The 19,130-nt window shown below is 37.1% G+C and overlaps 2 protein-coding genes across 7 annotated transcripts; one reads left to right on the top strand and one right to left on the bottom strand.

Moving 5' to 3' along the window:
- LOC107593135 (ELAV-like protein 1) lies at nt 1–8,126 on the top strand. 6 transcript variants are annotated; one of them, XM_016282736.1, is made up of 8 exons: nt 1–168; nt 1,207–1,272; nt 1,972–2,034; nt 2,177–2,357; nt 4,025–4,128; nt 4,918–5,071; nt 5,161–5,386; nt 7,101–8,126. In XM_016282736.1, the coding sequence occupies exons 2-8, from the start codon at nt 1,237–1,239 to the stop codon at nt 7,423–7,425; spliced, it is 1,089 nt and encodes a 362-aa protein (XP_016138222.1). In that variant the 5' UTR covers nt 1–168; nt 1,207–1,236; the 3' UTR covers nt 7,426–8,126. The 6 variants fall into 6 exon arrangements, with proteins under 6 accessions (XP_016138222.1, XP_016138225.1, XP_016138221.1 ...); XM_016282735.1 differs by lacking the exon at nt 1–168 and adding an exon at nt 498–651; XM_016282737.1 differs by lacking the exon at nt 1–168 and adding an exon at nt 498–651 and having other exon boundaries at nt 2,180–2,357.
- A 221-nt stretch (nt 8,127–8,347) lies between these two features.
- On the bottom strand, nt 8,348–18,897 carry LOC107593147 (excitatory amino acid transporter 5-like). The gene is made up of 9 exons (XM_016282755.1): nt 18,531–18,897; nt 16,430–16,509; nt 15,960–16,175; nt 14,705–14,747; nt 13,601–13,808; nt 13,412–13,511; nt 10,736–10,990; nt 9,628–9,715; nt 8,348–8,368 (listed from the first exon to the last, which is right to left on the bottom strand). The coding sequence occupies exons 1-9, from the start codon at nt 18,783–18,785 to the stop codon at nt 8,348–8,350; spliced, it is 1,266 nt and encodes a 421-aa protein (XP_016138241.1). The 5' UTR covers nt 18,786–18,897.
- Nucleotides 18,898–19,130: the final 233 nt, after the last annotated feature.

Genomic DNA, 19,130 nt, shown 5'->3' on the forward strand with positions numbered 1-19,130 from the left:
GCGTGGCTTCCCTTCCGCTTTGGCGCGAGACACCCGAGCGCACCCCCTTCTTGGGTTGAGATCGCGCGTGCGAAGTAGGTAGAGCAGATCTCGAGATCTCCGCTTTGTTCTCTTCACGATTTGTGACTCGCTCTACTACAACGACGGTCGAGGACAAAGGAAACGGAGGTATAAATATATATTATTTGTGCTTGAAAATTGTCATTCTTTTTATAATATGTGATTTTATTTTTTTTAAATGTGCGGACTGCACTCACCGGTAGCTTCGATACTGGCGAACAGGCCTCAAAAGAGCGGCCTGAAGCGTTGAAAGTATCATTATAATTTGCTAAATGAGTTTATGTAATAATGTAACCACTCTATGTGTAGGTAGTGATACTATTGCGATGTTGTTAATATGTGTTTGTTCGCGCTATTCGTGCAGCCTAGCTTAGTTTGGTTAGCCTAGCCTAGCATACATTTAGCTACTCTTAATTGTTTGAGGCGTGGCTTCCCTTCCGCTTTGGCGCGAGACACCCGAGCGCACCCCCTTCTTGGGTTGAGATCGCGCGTGCGAAGTAGGTAGAGCAGATCTCGAGATCTCCGCTTTGTTCTCTTCACGATTTGTGACTCGCTCTACTACAACGACGGTCGAGGACAAAGGAAACGGAGGTATAAATATATATTATTTGTGCTTGAAAATTGTCATTCTTTTTATAATATGTGATTTTATTTTTTTTAAATGTGCGGACTGCACTCACCGGTAGCTTCGATACTGGCGAACAGGCCTCAAAAGAGCGGCCTGAAGCGTTGAAAGTGTCATTATAATTTGCTAAATGAGTTTATGTAATAATGTAACCACTCTATGTGTAGGTAGTGATACTATTGCGATGTTGTTAATATGTGTTTGTTCGCGCTATTCGTGCAGCCTAGCTTAGTTTGGTTAGCCTAGCCTAGCATACATTTAGCTACTCTTAATTGTTATGCGTGTGTTTTTGGTTGTAGAGGAAATAAGTCGACGACTAAACGTTTATTCCATTGTAAGTGGTAGACTTCAGTGATTTTTTGTTCCTACACTAGTGCAAACAATGTTAAAAAATAAAATGGTCTAAACCGATGGATGTAACGGTACGGTTCGTAACGATGCAGGGTTTTGTCTTGCTCTCTAATAGAAAATGTGTATCTGTTACTGCAAGCCTGTTTACAATTTCTTCTTTTCTTTTTCAGACTAAGATTTTGAAGCTGTAAGGTGTCTACATGGCCGTCAGAAGAGGACACATAAGGTATTTAAAAGTAAGTATTTACAATCTACTTCTACATTAATTTCTGCAGTGAAATGGTGAGTTACCTTATAACAATTCAATATGTTAAGGTATATATGTTGCCTATTGAGCTACCTGTGGTTTTGTTTATGCACTTATTTTATTGACAATTGGGAAGAATTTCAGAGACTAGTTTCAAGTGGTTATGCACAGGCATTTTAGTAAGAGAAATCAATCATCTGCAGCTACAAAAAAACTTGGTTATGGCCGAAATAAATTTGGAGGGCTGAAGTTATTGACTGAAACTGGTATTTATTAGTGCTTCTCTGGTGTATTTGGACAGTTTTAGCATGTGTTTTATCCACAAAGTGAATAATGTACAGCCAAACGTTAGCTGTGTAGATGCACTTCACCATGACCAAAACTAAAAAGTAGAAAAACACATTCAGCTAAAATATCTCAAGGTGGTAAAATTGCCCAAATTTAACTAACACAGCTTTATTGGTTTACAGCCAAATGAAAATTTACATTTTGGTTTCTGTAAAAGAAAAAAAAATCACGTTTCATTATTTGATTATAAGTTTCAACAATTGCTATATTTTTGTGCATAGTACAAGTATAAAGGCCAGGAATTACAGTTAGCACCTAAACAAAAGTACAAATAGCTATATATTGCATGGTGTTGTTAGGTATATATTTATATCATGTTGCAACTGATTTGTTGCTGCAGGTTTGTGAGGTTCAGAACCAGGGTAATGACAGAGACTCACACAAGAGTGGCAACTCAGTAAAGGTAAAATTGGCCATTATTTTTGTGTGTAGACTAATGTCGGCTGTTGTTGGTCATGCTACTTGGAATTTTTTATTTTTTTTAGGTTTTAGTCTGCCAGTGTAATTCTTCTTGGTTTGGTCACAATGCATAATCTTTTCTCAAGCAGGAAGTATACGACATGCCGAACGGTTACGAGGACCAAATGGGCGATGAGCCGAGTGATGCGAAAACCAACCTGATCATCAACTACTTGCCCCAGAACATGAGTCAGGAGGAGCTTCGGAGTCTCTTCAGCAGCATTGGCGAGGTGGAGTCGGCCAAACTCATAAGAGACAAGATGGCAGGTACGTCTCAACACAGTGAGCCAGTGTCTTTCTCTTCTGTGCTTGTGATACATGAAGAAAGAGGCTGTTTGTTTTCATAACTTCTTGTCTGTTTCCAATAAGATTTTTTCTGAATTTTTTTTTTCCTTTTTTTTTTTTTAAGTTACAAGTTTTACAGGGAATGCACTTAGTTTTCAGTATTTTAAAGTACTGGTTTGTTTTTTTTGTTCTGTTTTTTATTTTAAAGCAAACCTTTGCTTTCTTTTGACCAGTTTATTGAAGCTTGGGTCAGATTTGTGGCAGCATTTCACTGTCCACTGTGGTATGTTTTATGCTCCAATAAACATTTTGCTCACAAATTTTCATTTGGTTTATCTCCCCCCCCCCTGTCTACTTGAAAAGGTGTAAAGATGGTACTGGTCCGATTCAATATCATTGAGCTTTTGATTAGACTTGGAGTCCTCCCACAATGTGCCAAGTTTTGATTTGACTTTGAAGCCAAGCACATTTGTTTTTCTGTAAATGTTTTCTTGGTGGGGGGGGATTGCAAAAACTCATTTGACATTTTGAAGGAAAAAAAATATTTTTTTATTTTTCTAATGGTGTGGGCATCCTGTCTTGTTCTGTGCAAAGTGTATAAGCAAATGTGCTTTATTCTTTGGGTTGTTGTGTTTTTGTTTTCCTATTGTTTCCTATGTTTTTGAGGACAATTATCAATTTCCAGTTGTATTGTGGAGTACCTGGAGAGAGGCCTATTGATGTCAGTCTGGTGCCATCTTCATGCATCTATGCCATTAGCTTTGTTTGATAGTCTTTTTTTTTGTTCTTTTTTCTTGCCCAAAGCATCCCACTGTCTATGGAATTTATTGTACTTAGAAATATTTGACCCTGGACCACAAAACCAGTCATAAGGGTCTTTTTTTTTTCTTTTTTTCTTGAATTTGAGATTTATACATCTGAAAGCTGAAAAAGTAAGCTTTCCGTTGATGTATGGTTTGTTAGAATAGGACAATATTTGGCCGAGATACAAATATTTGAAAATCTGGATTCTGAGGGTGCAAAAAAATCTAAATATAAAAAAAAATCGCCTTTAAGGTCGTCCAAATGAAGTTCTTAGCAAGGCATATTACTAATCAAAAATTAAGTGTTGATATATTTACAGTAGGACATTTACAAAATATCTTCATGGAACATGATCTTTATTTAATATCTTAATGATTTTTGGCATAAAAGAAAAATCAATAATTTTGACCCCCACGATGTATTTTTGGCTATTGCTACAAATATCCCCCAGCGACTTCAGACTGCTTTTGTGCTCCAGGGTCACATATGATGTATAGTTATAATGTTGAATGTATGTTGTATTTTATTTACTTAAACTTTTTATAAATGCCTACTAATGTTTTTGTTTTTATTTTTAAGGAGGTGAAGGAAGGTATTTGTTTTTTTTCCTAGAAACTATTTTATGAAGACTGTTTTTGATGTTTGGATTAGATTTCTGTATCCTAACCGTTTTCTTGCCTGATGTCAAACTTTGTTTTTGAAGAACATGTAACTATTTTGTTTTGCAATTGTCATTCACAAGAACAGCTTGCATTAGTTTCTTTTGTGCAGAGAGAATAGTCTGCAGGATGTGGACCAACGTTTGTTATTTTTATTTTGTTTGTTTTCCCTTTTGTTTTCTCTAGGCCACAGTTTAGGGTACGGATTTGTTAACTATGTTAACCCTAATGATGCAGAAAGGGCAATCAATACACTCAATGGCCTGAGACTACAGTCTAAAACTATCAAGGTAACGTGCAAAGAGGTGTTTTTGTATCCATGTGTTAAATTATAGATGCCATATTGGTAAACGAGACTCAAAGCAGTTAGGACAGCGTTCCAGTCCTGCCTGCTTTCTGTAAGGAATGAACAACTTCATGAGTTTCAACAATTGTTCCATTTTCTTTCTTTCTTTTTTCCTTTTGTATGATTTTCTTTTTCGTGACATTTGATGTCTCAAGATTTTTGCTCTTATAATCTGTATGATTGGCTGTCTTTGACTAAGCATGGTTTAATTTCGGTACAGAATTATACTGAAGTCAGTGACATTTTTATTTTGGAGTTCCTTTTAAGATCCAAATATGCTATTTTCATTTCTCCTGCGTGGTTGTGGTGTAAAAACGGAGGGGTAAATGTTAGTCATTTGCTTGAGTATGAAATTGTGCCGAACAGAAGCCCTGCGCTGAAGTCCCAGACTTTTTTTTTTTAATTTTCTTGTTTTTGTTTTTTTTTTACTTTTGAGCGTTGTAGTTTTAATTCAAATTGAAAGTTGACCGTTTTTGTTGTAGATATAGACTATAAAAACGGCTTTATACCTATAAGAAGTACACCATATCATTGTAGTGTTTTTGTTTGGGTTTTATTTTTGTTTTTACATTTGATTTCATATGTGAAACTCAGATGTGAGGTTATGCTTTGTCTACACAGTGGAACTATATTGTTTCATCAGTAATGGGGGCAAACATGATGGCTTAATATTTTTGTTTAATAAGGTCTTAATGAAGTGGTTTTTAATGCAATATTTTTTCCATTAAATTAGGTGTCATATGCCAGGCCGAGCTCTGACAGCATCAAAGATGCCAACCTGTACATCAGTGGTTTACCCAAGACCATGGCACAGAAGGATGTAGAGGACATGTTTACCCAGTACGGGCATATCATAAACTCCCGCATACTGGTCGATCAGGCCTCGGGTAATAATTCTGTCCTGCACACTGCAATTTTCCTTCTTGAATGTATTCTGGGTCTCAACTCATTTTTGGGGGGCTTTCTTACCTGTTAGGTCTGTCTCGTGGAGTTGCATTCATCCGTTTCGATAAGAGGTCTGAAGCGGAGGAAGCCATCAAGGATCTTAATGGATCCAAACCAGCTGGTGCCTCTGAACCAATCACAGTGAAGTTTGCTGCCAGTCCAAACCAGACCAAGAATTCCCAGCTGATCTCTCAGCTGTACCCCACTCAATCCCGTCGGTTTGGAGGACCTGTTCATCACCAGGCGCAGCGCTTCAGGTGAGAAAGCCAAATATGCTTCCTGTAGTTTTAATGTTGTCCATTAATCAGTATGTTGTAGTTGTTGCATCAGATTGTTTGCTGCTTGTAAGAGAAGTGTAATACGTTTCCTCAATTATTGTTCTCGCACAGCACAAATCAAGACAACGTCAACTCGCATGGTTTGCTCTCAGATGTAGTTGCAGCAAATAATCGCAAGCATGCAGCATTTGGCTGCGGAAAAAAATAGTCCTACATTTAAAAAAAAAAAAAAAATCTTGTTGATTGACATCACTTTCGAGTCCATGAGCTCGCCTACCAATGGTATGAGAGGAGCACAGCTTTCACTCTCAACCAAACTAACATTACTAGCCAATAAGAATGTTTTGCTCTTATAAATACGAGACGAGCATAATAGTATCCAATTGCGGAGTCACAGCCCTGATGAACGGAGAAGCGCGACCAAAAGCTGCGAGGCGCAATGGTCAAAGATGTCCATCTAGCGCATATTTACATAGAATAACTCATTAAAAACAGCGGAGCTTTGTAAACGGCTCAGAGTAATCATGTCATCTCCATAAAACGATATGATTGCCAGAACAAATTTACCGGGATTTTTGAAGAAAAAAACACATGATCTATTAATGGTAACTTACTGGTAATTTACCAGTACTGTATGTGTGAAAGGGGCTAAACCCTTCTTCTGCATATGTCATGAATTTGAATTAACGTTCATCTGGAAAAACAGTGCATTATCTAACTAGATTTGTAATGTAAATCATTTATAAAACTTTGCCAACACAGGAGAAAACATCAACCTATTTCTAAATATGCCATGTATTGTACATCACGATTTCAAAATAAAAGTTTCTGCGTTTGGCCAAATATTAAAATTAAATGGATTTAAACATCTAATCACGCTGTAAACTAAAGTGAAACGTCACCAGGCCGTTGGCGCCCTCTGTGGGTATTTGTAATAATACATAATGTACTTAAGTTGGTTATGTTCATATTATGTATAGGCATATTACATTATGTATTTTAACAGTGTTCAATACAATCATGTAATTTCTTGGTTTTGATACTTTATTTGAGCCAATTATTATTGCCTCATCGTTAGTTTATATATAAATAGTCATACTAAAGCCTAGTTTTCACTTGGGTCTGTTTGTTACTAAAAAATATCAGATTACTCAGTTGTCAAAATAATCAGTAGATTACTTGATTACCAAAATAATCATTAGTTACAGCCCTAGATTAGTTCAAATATTTCTAAATACAACTGCATTTTTACTTTTTGTAATTAAAAGACAAACATTTTGCCATTGAAATTCTGTGAAATTTGTCATTGATTTCTTTAAAATAGTATTAAAATATTGTCTTGTTCTAGTGAACCAAGTATCTGTATTTTGTCTCATCTCGTGAGCTAAGTGTATTGTCACACCCCTAGTGTCGATAAGTGGTGATATAGCTCATAATTTTCCAAGTGTATGATATAGCTTTCATTCTTCAGGTCAACCATATATTCATGAAAAAAAAATCAGTTTGAATAAATAAAGTAATAACTTTGCCATAGTATCCTTTCAAATGTTAAAGTTGCCACAGTCATTGCATGCTTTGCATGTGTTGTACTGCCCCTGGGAAAAAGGCTCAGGATTTTTTTTTTTTTCTTTTGCTTTAACCCCTGGTTATAGAAATGAAGGTGACTTGACTGATTGATCTCTTGCTCTGGCAGGTTTTCACCCATGAGTGTTGACCACATGAGCGGCGCCTCCGGGGTGAACGTGTCCGGTAGCTCTTCCTCTGGATGGTGTATCTTCATCTACAACTTGGGTCAGGATGCAGACGAAGGCTTCCTGTGGCAGATGTTTGGTCCGTTCGGTGCTGTCACCAATGTCAAGGTCATCCGTGACTTTAACACCAACAAATGCAAAGGGTTTGGGTTTGTTACCATGACAAATTACGAAGAGGCCGCAATGGCCATCGCCAGCCTGAATGGATACCGCATGGGAGACCGAGTCCTGCAAGTGTCGTTCAAAACCAGCAAGTCTCACAAGTAAAGGGACTATTTTTTTTTTTCTGTCATAAAAGAATCTGAAAGTTAATTGCTGTTTGTTCTAAAGATTGCAGTTATTGTTGACTGTGTCTGCATAAACATAATTCATACATCTGTGTTGGGGGTGAAACAAGTTTGTGCTCTCTGGGGTTGAGCAAAAACTAGAATGTTGCATTATTGGTTTTGTCCTTGATGCCTGGCATTTGTAAAACCCTGGACAATGAAAAAATTTCAGATATAAATCGGACGATAATTTTTTTTTTTTATATAGTTTTTTCTGTCATAAAAGAATCTGAAAGTTAATTGCTGTTTGTTCTAAAGATTGCAGTTATTGTTGACTGTGTCTGCATAAACATAATTCATACATCTGTGTTGGGGGTGAAACAAGTTTGTGCTCTCTGGGGTTGAGCAAAAACTAGAATGTTGCATTATTGGTTTTGTCCCTGATGCCTGGCATTTGTAAAACCCTGGACAATGAAAAAATTTCAGATATAAATCGGACGATAATTTTTTTTTTATATAGTTTTTTGGGGATTTTTTGCGCAAACACTGTTACGATGCTTTAAAGATACCATGGCATTGTTGCTCTTTCCCTTCCTCACACTGGACTTAATGGTCCCGTTTTCTTCATTATATTATAACAGGGGTGGCGAACGTCGGTCCTGGAGAGCCGCAGCCCTGCAGAGTTTTGCTTCAACCCTAATCAAACACACCTGAACAAGCTAATCAAGGTCTGAAGGGTTACTAGAAAGCAACAGGCAGGTGTGTTTTAATTAGGGTTGGAGCTGAGCTCTGCAGGGCTGCGGCTCTCCAGGACCGGAGTTCGCCACCGCTGTATTATAGTGTGAAAGCTTTTAGCTTTGTCAGTAAAAACTACACATCCACACCTCTTCTAGACCTTTGTAAATAGTGACTAGTCCAATTCGTCAGTGCTCCAGCTCACCTATCTGTAAGGTAAAAGAACGTTGGAAGGACCAAAGAACTTGGAGTGTAAAGTGTATGCCTTTAAGTGTTTTAGTTTTCCTGTTTGGAAATTAAAATCTAAAACCGCAAGTATTGACATTGTTTTGTATTTTATTTGCCCACTGCAGTTTGCTTTATTTTTTTTAATCTTTTTTTTTTTTTTTTTCATTTTGATATTAAAGTTTGTTTTGCATTTAACCACATATTTCTTTTCTTGTCTGATTTTATTTGGAAGATGGTTGAAAAGCCATTTTTTTATCATTTGGTTTTACATGATTTTATTTAACCAGCGTTGAATTCACTCACCACGTGGATAAATTGGAAGCAGGGTTGTAGGCACTTGGCTGCAAGCTGTCAGTCTAGATTTGGTTAGATCAGTTTTCAGTTACACATTTGCTTGCCGAATTAACAGGAATAATGCATTTTAATGTAGTGTTTTACTCTCTACTTAGTCGATCCTAAATACAGCTTTGTACATTTTAATGTGAACGTGTGAAATTTCAATCTGCTTTTTGAGACGTCAAGTCATGTAAAGCCACACAAAGGTGAAGAATTGTATTTAATTGTTCTCACACATTACTAGCACACATCTGGTTTGCAGACCAGCACTATACTTGTTTGCATGTTCATTTGGTAGGACTGAGTTCAGTAATTGTACACATCATGCTTCGGGTCTTTAGTGGTAGTGTGACTTGAGGTCCTGTAGCAGGATGTTTCATTCAAATAAATGCCATTGTTTTGCCGTAAAAATGTTTTGTTACTTTCATTATTATTCTAAATATTTCTAGTTGATGGTAAAAAAGACTGCCCCAGTTAGCTTAATGTTTGTGTGTTCATAATGGGTTAATGTTGACAAATTAATCTGCTTTTATTTGCTGATTATATTTGACAAACTTTCCACACTACATTACATGTTTTATATTATGAGGAGTTGTCATGTTTTAGTTGAACAGAGAGGAGACAGACTTTAACTAAATTAAACTTGTGGAGTATAAAATTTTTATACAATGTAAAAAAAACAAGAAATATTTGCAAATCAGTCACTCGTGTAGTTGCACGTGATGCCAGATAATTGGCTTTCGACTGTGCATTTTAACATGCCACTCAGGTTCCTTCCCCATTCCCTTCAGGAAGTTGTTGAATGAGGTCACTGCAGATCTGGATCATGTTTTGACCGTAACATCAGCCTGAACCGGAATGGCAAAATTCCTGAATGCATGCCAGCATGCAATAACTGCTGTACCTCCAGCATCAGAGGCAACAAAAGCAGGGGGGGGGCCACTCGGCAGTTCTCCAGCAAACATTTCATTGTAATGGGCAGTGTTGCTGAACTGTGAAAAAGAGAGAATATCTCATGTTTACAAGGTCATGAGTTCAACTCACGTTTCTACTTCATTTAATGGAGTTAGGATAAGCCACATACACAATTGTTTTTTTTGGAGTTCATCTAAGGCCCTATGGTTTCCACGATGTGGAAAATGCAGACCGAATTGCAGAATCCTTTACTGTATAATGCGGAATGTCTCAGAATTTGCAAAACCAAAAGTAGGTTCAGCACACAAATCAAAACGTGATATGGACTAGTGTCTGTGAATATTAAGCCACAAAAAGACTATTTAAATATGAATCCTGCATGTTCTGCGTGTCTCTGTGTGAATGGTGAGAACTGCTCTGAGAGTCACTTCAGGAGCATTTTACTGTTTCATTTGAGAAAAACATCGTCATATCGCTACAAACAGAAACTTAAAGGTCTTCACGGCAACCCGTCAAAATTAAAGCTGGGGTTAACTTGAAGAAACTGTGACAGAAATCACTTAATGTAATGATAGTACTGCTACTACTCATAAAATTATCATCAAAACAATTTTTTAAAGGAATATTTACCAGAAAAAAATATTTACCAGAATTTACTTAGCAGAAAACTGTAAATACACAGTATTTAAAAAAATTTTTTTTTTTAAATATATTAATATTTTTTAATAAAATCAATTAATTGAAGATGCTTTTGATTTATTACAATTTAATGAAACCAGTCAAATTTAATCCAGAAAAGTAATGAAAAACACAGAGTTTGGTCAAATAAAACTAAATTTGAGAAGAAAACTAAAACATTTCATAGGGCATTAAAAATTTATTTTTTTGTTAAACTTTTAATAAATTGCTGTTAAATTGTGTACGTTTCATGATTTATATTAATTAGACATGCTTTTGGATTAAAAAAAAATAATATAGCCATTAAAACGGAGTATAGAAAATTTTAAACTGGAAAAAAAAAACAGATTCCAGAAAAATTTAATGAAATTTGGGGGGAAAAAATCTAACTGATTTCATAGGGCCCTAGTTCTTCATACCTGGATGATGTGGCGAGAGCGATGACCATGGCTTGCAGAAGCCCTCTGATGTATGTGAAAGGATTTTTCCGTGTCAGAATGAAATAGAAGAATGGAAGCACGATGAGGCCGTGCACAAAAAGGCCTGCCATGACCGTCATCCCGTACCAGCCCAGCTTCTTCCCAAGTGTGGAGGGATCACTCATATCTAGGATTTTGCCAGCCACAAGGAAGATGATCCCAAAAGGAAAATACCTGTTGAAAAACACAGAGAAGCTGGTAGGAATTACTCATATGATTCTCAAAATGTGATGACTTTATCTTCAACAGTCAACATGAAAAATTGCTGTCCTGTCATTTAATTTGCTATTTTGTCATAGTTTACTAACCCTCATGTCAATCCAAACCTTTTTTTTTTTTTTTTTTTTTTTGAGGAACACTTTGATTCGATGGACATTTATCATATGGTTCAATAATTCTTCAAAATATCTTTTCTGTTCTGTAGAAAGTCAAACAGATTTGGGACTACGTAAGAGTAAGTAAATTACAGAATTTACATTTTTGGATAAAATATGACTAACTATTAAACTCAACATGAAAACTCAACTTATTTTACTGCTTTAATGTGATGCATTTCGAGTAGAGAAAATTCAATGCAAAAAAAATGCAGGAGGGTACTGTTTGTCCACTGAGACTTGAAAAAAAGGTATTAATTAAAACAGTGCTTTATTATCATTATTATAATTTAGTTATTACTAAACATTTTGTTCTTTGAATAACATGCAGTGTTGAATTGTTTACATTAAGAAAGTATATGTATTAAAGGGTTAGTTCTCCCAAAAATGAAAATTAGCCCATGAATTGCTCACCCTCAAGGCATCCTAGGTGTATATGTCTTTCTTCTTTCAGATGAATCCAGTCAGAGTTATATTTAAAAAAATGTATTTGATCTCCCAAGCTTTAGAATGGCATTTAGTGGGTGTTGCAATGCATCAGTCCAAAAGAAGTGAAATTAAGCGCATACATCCATAGAAAAACGTGCCTCACACGGCTCTGGGGGGGGGGTGAACAAAGGTGTCCTGAAGCGAATCGATGCTTTCTTGTAAGAAACATATCCATATTTAAAACGTTATAACCACTTTTCTGTAGCTTGCGCTAACTGTCGTACGCGGAAGCAGGTCCAGGAGGATAACGTATCTCGCGAAAACCAACGTTTGTTTACAGGAGCAAAGGAAACAAAGTTTCCTTACTTTAGCAAAGGAAAACTAGTCTCCTCTTGGCTTATATCGAAATCCTCTGACATTTTTCTTTACAAATCCTCTTTTTGTACTTCTAATTTGTGACTGGTGTTTTGTTTTGTTTTGTTCTGTTCTCTCCTCTCTGCTTCCATGTTCGTCACTTCTCACCGGCGCATGCGCTACCCATAAGTCATACGTCATCCGCCCGGAATGAACGTGCGTACGACAGTTACAGGAAGTGACAGAAAAGTGTTTAAGTTTTTTAATATGTATATTTTTAGTACAACAATGCATGGATTTGCTACAGAAGGCTTTCATTCACCCCCCGGAGCCGTGTGAGGCACGTTTTTCTATGGATGTATGCGCTTAATTTCACTTCTTTTGGACTGATGAAATGTAACACCTGCTGAGTGCCATTGTAAAGCTTGGAAGATCAAAGACATTTTTTTAATATAACTCTGACTGGATTCGTCTGAAAGAAGAAAGTCATATACACCTAGGATGCCTTGAGGTGAGTAAATCATGGGCTAATTTTTATTTTTGGGTGAACTAACCCTTTAAGGGAGTAAATAGGGTCCATTTTGATTTCAGTCAATGATTTGGAGTCAAATTCTAGAAATTGTGTGCCCTGAATATTTAGGCCTAAATATAAGCTTTACGTTGCATATAAAAATTGCCATCTGTTTAGATTACACAATGTTAACCTAACTAATACATCTGTCAGTCAGTCATACGTGAAACAGTTAAGATTTCTGTAATGGTACCTACTAATAAATGTATTTTAAATACACAGTAACCAGGTATAAATATTTATCAGCAATACATTTCTCATACAACTGAATATTGCTTGTTCCACAGCTAGCCATATTTTAACCATGTTCATACTTTTGAACTGAATCATTTCAATTATTTTTGCAATTTGAATAAATGCATTTTGAAAATATGATCAAGATTTTTTGAGTGCAGAAATCATGCCCGTTTCATTGATTAGTTAATATTAAAACTGTGTAATTCAAATAGATGGAAATGTTGTATGCAATTCAAATGGGATAAATCTTAAATTTAGGCCTAAATATTTTGTGACGTGTGTGACAGCCCCATACTAGCCAGCATCATGGAGAAGTGTGAGACAGCTCTTAAGCGCAGGTGATCCATAATCCACCTGGATTGTGCCGAACGACAGTGTGGCTTTAACACACCTTCACGCTGGCAGCCGTTATGCACAGCACGTGCCAGCTGCATGCTGGAAACCTTCACTCAGATCCTCAGCTAATAGTATCTGAGCCCTCAAGCTTCTCAATGGCCAATCCTGGCCAAGTATTGTGTACAAACAACTTCCTGATCTTAATTTCAACTACAAAAACAGTCTTTGTATGGAACTGCTCCTTTAAAAACCGTAAACTGAATGATTGTTTTGATTGCCAGATGTCTGAGTATGAATGAGTGCTTTCTCTCTTACCATACGGCCGCATTAATAATCTTCATCACACACTCATTGATGCACTGGCAAACGTTCACCAGAGGGGCTCCCCGTTCGCCCATTTTACCAAGCAAGAGACCTAAATGAAAAGCCCTTCATTATAGTTGCACATTTGATCGTGATTTCACTTAGTGAAGATGCTTTATTAGGTGAAGGCAGATGTTTTACCCATCGTGGCTGAGAAAATAACAATGCCGAGTACGTTCATCTGCTGACTGCTGCCTGGACGGTTCTTGTACTCGATGTCTGGAGGTGGCGTTAGTTCCAACTGCACCGTCCGACCCTTTGGATTGTCTTCATCAGGTATCAGGTAGACCAAATTTGGGCGTCCTGTGTTCACTAGTGTTTTTATGATTGGAATAATGTCTGTCTTGTACTGAAACAACAAAATATAGAAGTAGGTTTTACGTTTTCTTTGCTTGTTCAAACCTTGTTGTTACAACCAGTGTTGTTAGTATTCTAGGTGGTTATGAATGGAATTTCAATGTGTTTTAGTACATTGTTATGTGGATGCTAGGTAATTATTTACTGGCCCAAGTCCATAAAGCCCAAATCTCTATGATATCCTGGTGCAAATCTAATGGATTTTATCGTCCACCAGGTGAAAGTCCACAATCAGCTGCATGATTTGAGGTATCATCTGAGCATGCGTATATTTATCCACAAAATAGTTTACCCATATTATTATGAATGGGAGAAAGTGCAGTGCAATAGAGTTGAATCAGTTGGGTTCCGAAAGTAAAAACTCTATAGAGAAATTGATTTTTAACTACAACTGGTAAATCTTTAAGGACAGACCTGTTGTAAGCTCTGAGGCTATTAATCGATTGCATATGCTTTTGTTGAAGCCATCCATTCAAATGAACTTCTTTTTAAAATAATCATATCTAATAGCAGAATTTGTGGTGAAAAACTACATTACCCATGATGCTGTACAGAAAATTCCACCAATCACCAAAAGTGTTCTTTAGCCCCACCCACTCCCATGAAGCGCCGCAAATGACGTAATCGAGTCCACTATGAGAACAGTTAAATATTTGTAGATAGATAGATAGATAGATAGATAGATAGATAGATAGATAGATAGATAGATAGATAGATAGATAGATAGATAGATAGATAGATAGATAGATAGATAGATAGATAGATAGATAGATAGACTTCAAATCAGCAACAGAATTAAACATTCCAAATATGGCTGCCAAGGGAACTGACTTGCCTTGGAAGGGACTTTAGTATTATTCATGCTCATAGTACAAACACATTACTCACCTGCTGAAATGTGGCTTCAATGAGATTGGAGGGGATCATATTCCTGAGGATGGAAATTAAGTATAAGTTGAAAAATATAGAGCAACTGGCCATATTTAAAGCATATGATGCCTATTCATTAATTGTGTTTTTATGAATATATAGTACACCACATTTATACTTTATATGACATGACATACACCCTGCAGACTTGAACACTTGAAGTTAGCTATTATCAAGTATAGCTGCACAAGACTCGCTGTGTTTATGGGCAGAGGGGAGTGGGAGGGTCCTGCACTTCTTACTTGGCGCTTTGTGCAGATTACTAAAAATACCCTAATCACTGCTTTAATAGGATTGCACTGTATGGGATGGCCTAAAATCCACAGACATGGGCAACTCTTCCAATGAATGGCAGTTACAGTGTCCATGAGAATCATTTACTGTCTTTTATGAACGTCAATCAAAATGAGGAGAAATTTACCTGAAAAGCTTATTGTTTTTAGTAATAAAAAGCTGATAGTAAATGGGAAGTTCACCAAAAAATTTAAATACTATAATCATTTGCTCAACCTCGTGCCATTCAGCATGTATTTCTTCTGTGTAAAAACACCTTAAAAATGGTCCATGTGATGTAATTTTTAATGTACCACAAACTCATAATATATTCTTCTGAAGCAATACAGTAGCTTGTGTGAAGAACATACTGTTGAAGTTCATTAAGACTGATTTTATGAACCGGATCAACTGATTAACTGAAAAGATCAAAGAACAATTCACAGTCACAAATCATGAACATGCTAAGGAACGCTAGGGTGAATTTGATTGGGTTCCTCACACAAAGCCATCAAATTGCTTCAGAAGGCATATATACTATGCACAAATAATTAGAACTCCTATAAGGATACTTTTGTGCTTTTTTGTGTAATTTTTGAATCCTGAATGCTCTGGTCCCCATGCTTTGTAAATGCATGAAAAAACATTCTCTTTCTATGTCACGGAAAAAAAGTCATGCAGGTGAAAATTTGAGAATAGAACTGTCATGTTTGGGTGAACTTTCCCATTTATTTTCCAAGTAGTACATATTCCTGGATCAGCAGTCCTGAAACCATTGAACCATAAACCATTAATGACCCTTAAAATCAGATGGAAATAGGTTGATAAGGAGCCTTTAACCCCATATCTAGGTCTACTCCTAAAATCTGCTTGGCTGATATGAATATTAGTTCAGGAACTACAAGGGTGCTGTTGCTACAAATGTTTGGGACAGTCATACCTGACCAGATCCAGCAGGGCATCTGCAGACGTTATGACTTGTCCACCTCCCAGTCTGCTGCTCTCCAAGTGTGTCCCATAGCCAGGTTTGATGATGAGAACGAGTACAATGCCAACAACTACTGCGATGAACGTGGTCCAAAGGTAGTAAGTGACCGTCAGCACCCCCATCCTGCAGCAGGCCTTCGACTCCATAGATGACAGCCCAGACATTAAACTACAGGCAGACAGTAAGAGTTGAGATCTTCACACTCTTTATGTAGGATAAATGTATGCCAACAACTACTGCGATGAACGTGGTCCAAAGGTAGTAAGTGACCGTCAGCACCCCCATCCTGCAGCAGGCCTTCGACTCCATAGATGACAGTCCAGACATTAAACTACAGGCAGACAGTAAGAGTTGAGATCTTCACACTCTTTATGTAGGATAAATGTTTTTTTTGTATATAAAGATGAAAATCAAATCTTCACCTGGAGGTAATTAGGGGAAGAATCAACATTTTAAGTATCCGCATGAGCAGCTCACCAGGGAAGGAGAAATAGATTTTTGCCTGGTTACAAAAAAAACCCCACAAAAAGAGCTTTTCAGATGAAAACAACATCATCAACAACAACAACAACAATAAGAGCTAATGTTTAGAATATGGTAACACCGGCTTAAACATCATCCAGTTCTACCATGTGTTAAATTTGGTCATATTTAGTTTGGAATGGTTAAAGGGATAGTTCACCCAAAAATGAAAATGTGATGTTTATCTGCTTACCCCAAAGAATTCTTTCAGCAACATAACATTTTTTTAAAGGGATAGTTCACCCAAAAATGAAAATTAGTTTATCTGCTTACCCCCAGGACATCCAAGTTGTAGGTGACTTTGTTTCTTCAGCAGAACACAAACGAAGATTTTTAACTCAATCCGTTGCAGTCTGTCAGTCATATAATGGAAGTGAAAAGGAATCATGTCTTTGAGAGTCAAAAAAACATTCACAAACAAAAACAAATGAAACCCTGCGGCTCGTGACGATACATTGATGTGTAAAGACACAAAACGATCGGTCGGTGCAAGAAACTGAACAGTATTTATATCGTTTTTTACCTCTGATTCACCGCGATGTCTGAATGTCCAATCTCTCAAATGGACCATTGACACTCTATCTACAATCTCAATTAGGAGTGCCAATGGTCCATTTGAGAGATTGGACATTCAGACATCGCGGTGAATCAGAGGTAAAAAACGATATAAATACTGTTCAGTTTCTTGCACCGACCGATCGTTTTGTGTCTTTACACATCAATGTATCGTCACGAGCCGCAGGGTTTCATTTGTTTTTGTTTGTGAATGTTTTTTTGACTCTCAAAGACATGATTCCTTTTCACTTCCATTATATGACTGACAGACTGCAACGGATTGAGTTAAAAATCTTCGTTTGTGTTCTGCTGAAGAAACAAAGTCACCTACAACTTGGATGTCCTGGGGGTAAGCAGATAAACTAATTTTCATTTTTGGGTGAACTATCCCTTTAAAAAAATGTTATGTTGCTGAAAGAATTCTTTATGTTACATTTATTGAATCAAATATAAAACGGTAAAAACAATTTTAAATAACTATAATTTAAAATAACTATAATATATTTTAAATGTAATTTATTCCTGTGATGACAATCATGAGACAATGATCCTTAAAAAGAAATGACTCTTGAATATGACAAACCCAGCAATTGGGTTGTTTTGACCCAGCGGTTGAGTGAAATGTTTAACCCAACCTTCTGGGTAGTAACCCAACCGCTGGGTCAAAACAACTCAAAAGCTGGGTTTGTCCATATTTTACTCAGCGCTGGGTTGTATTTATGCTTTACTAGATACTGCTTTTATCATCCGATACCGATTATTTGCCGATACATCAGTGAATCCCTAATATATAGAGCACACTTCTCCTCTTGAATTTAATTTGTTCATAAAAGTATATGTTATTAAAATTATGATTATATTAAATTATATGTAATAGTAGCCTACTGATGCTTGCGACTATAATGTATCTGGGTAGGATGAATTTGCTTTCTGAGAGAAGCCTTTCTAAGCTAATTCCACGAACTGTTGCCATTTGCAGTTCAGCAGGGTGACACCGTCTCTCACATCAACCTGAATTTGTCTCGGCTTAACTGCTGTCTGTCTGGGATTAGATCACTGAGCATAGATGTCCTTAAGCACTTCCTAACGTTCAAACACGCCTCATTTCATCACAACAAAAACCAACAATATTGTTCTCAGTTTTATCTTTGAAGTTATAATAGTACAAATTGAATGGAAATTGAGAAGTGACTTTTTCTTTTCACACAGTATGAGTTGCACTGATGACACGTTTTCTGTCCCCTTTTGAAAAATAAAATAAAATAATAAAATATAGAAAAAGATGCGTTGGGTGGATGTTTGAGGTGCGTCCATGAAGATGCATCACTAACAACTTTACAACAATTACAACTTGCACATGTTTGCTTAATTTCTTCCTTCTGTGCATTTTCATTGACATGTCCAGAGTCATTTATTTCTCTAAAATCCCAGTTTAATTAGCCTTACCTGTGGGGAGAGGTCCAGACCCCTCAGCATGAAGCCCATGACGCATCCTGTGATCACGGCTAGAACCGAGAGCGTCAGCAGCCCGTTTTGCCTGATGTAGTCCTTCACATACTCTCTGACACCGACCGAGAACGTGCTTGCCATGAAGTCCTTCATTCTCTGCAGCAGGGTTTTAGCAGGTCCCGCCGGAGAGAAGAAGATGGCAGGCTTGGGCGGCACCTCCGTGGCATCTGTGGGTATCAGTAGCTCCTCCATTGGTGAGACGCTGCGAGTAACGCAGGAGGGCAAAGCGTAACCTCTTCTAAGGAGGGATTAAGCCATCATGCATCCAGCCAGCATCTCAAAACCACGGTCGGGAGAAATTAGGAGGCTAAAAGGATTAGGATGCAGTAATAAAATCTACCTGTTGACAGTGGCTCTGTGCCATACTTCTGGATTTTTGGCATGAAGTGATGTCAAATAACCCCCACTTTTTGTGTACCGTAGCAAAGGGTAAGATAGTAGTGCATTGTGCTGTTCGCGAACCTAATCCATAGTGAGGACAGGTAAATGATCTCTGTCTAAACCACAAGGAAAGTCAGCACGTGCCTTCACATGATC

The sequence above is a fragment of the Sinocyclocheilus grahami genome, unplaced genomic scaffold (genome assembly GCF_001515645.1).
Source record: "Sinocyclocheilus grahami isolate Dianchi unplaced genomic scaffold, SAMN03320097.WGS_v1.1 scaffold165.1, whole genome shotgun sequence".
NCBI classification, from domain to species: domain Eukaryota; kingdom Metazoa; phylum Chordata; class Actinopteri; order Cypriniformes; family Cyprinidae; genus Sinocyclocheilus; species Sinocyclocheilus grahami.

Coding starts and splice junctions, on each gene's coding strand:
- LOC107593135 (XM_016282736.1), top strand. CDS start 1,237: ATGGCCGTCAGAAGAGGACACATAAGGTATTTAAAA. Junction 1,273..1,971: donor GACACATAAGGTATTTAAAA/GTAAGTATTTAC, acceptor TTGTTGCTGCAG/GTTTGTGAGGTTCAGAACCA. Junction 5,387..7,100: donor CACCAGGCGCAGCGCTTCAG/GTGAGAAAGCCA, acceptor TTGCTCTGGCAG/GTTTTCACCCATGAGTGTTG.
- LOC107593147 (XM_016282755.1), bottom strand. CDS start 18,785: ATGGAGGAGCTACTGATACCCACAGATGCCACGGAGGTGCCGCCCAAG. Junction 14,748..15,959: donor GCCCTGCTGGATCTGGTCAG/GTATGACTGTCC, acceptor TTCCATCCTCAG/GAATATGATCCCCTCCAATC. Junction 10,991..13,411: donor ATTATTAATGCGGCCGTATG/GTAAGAGAGAAA, acceptor AATTCCTACCAG/CTTCTCTGTGTTTTTCAACA.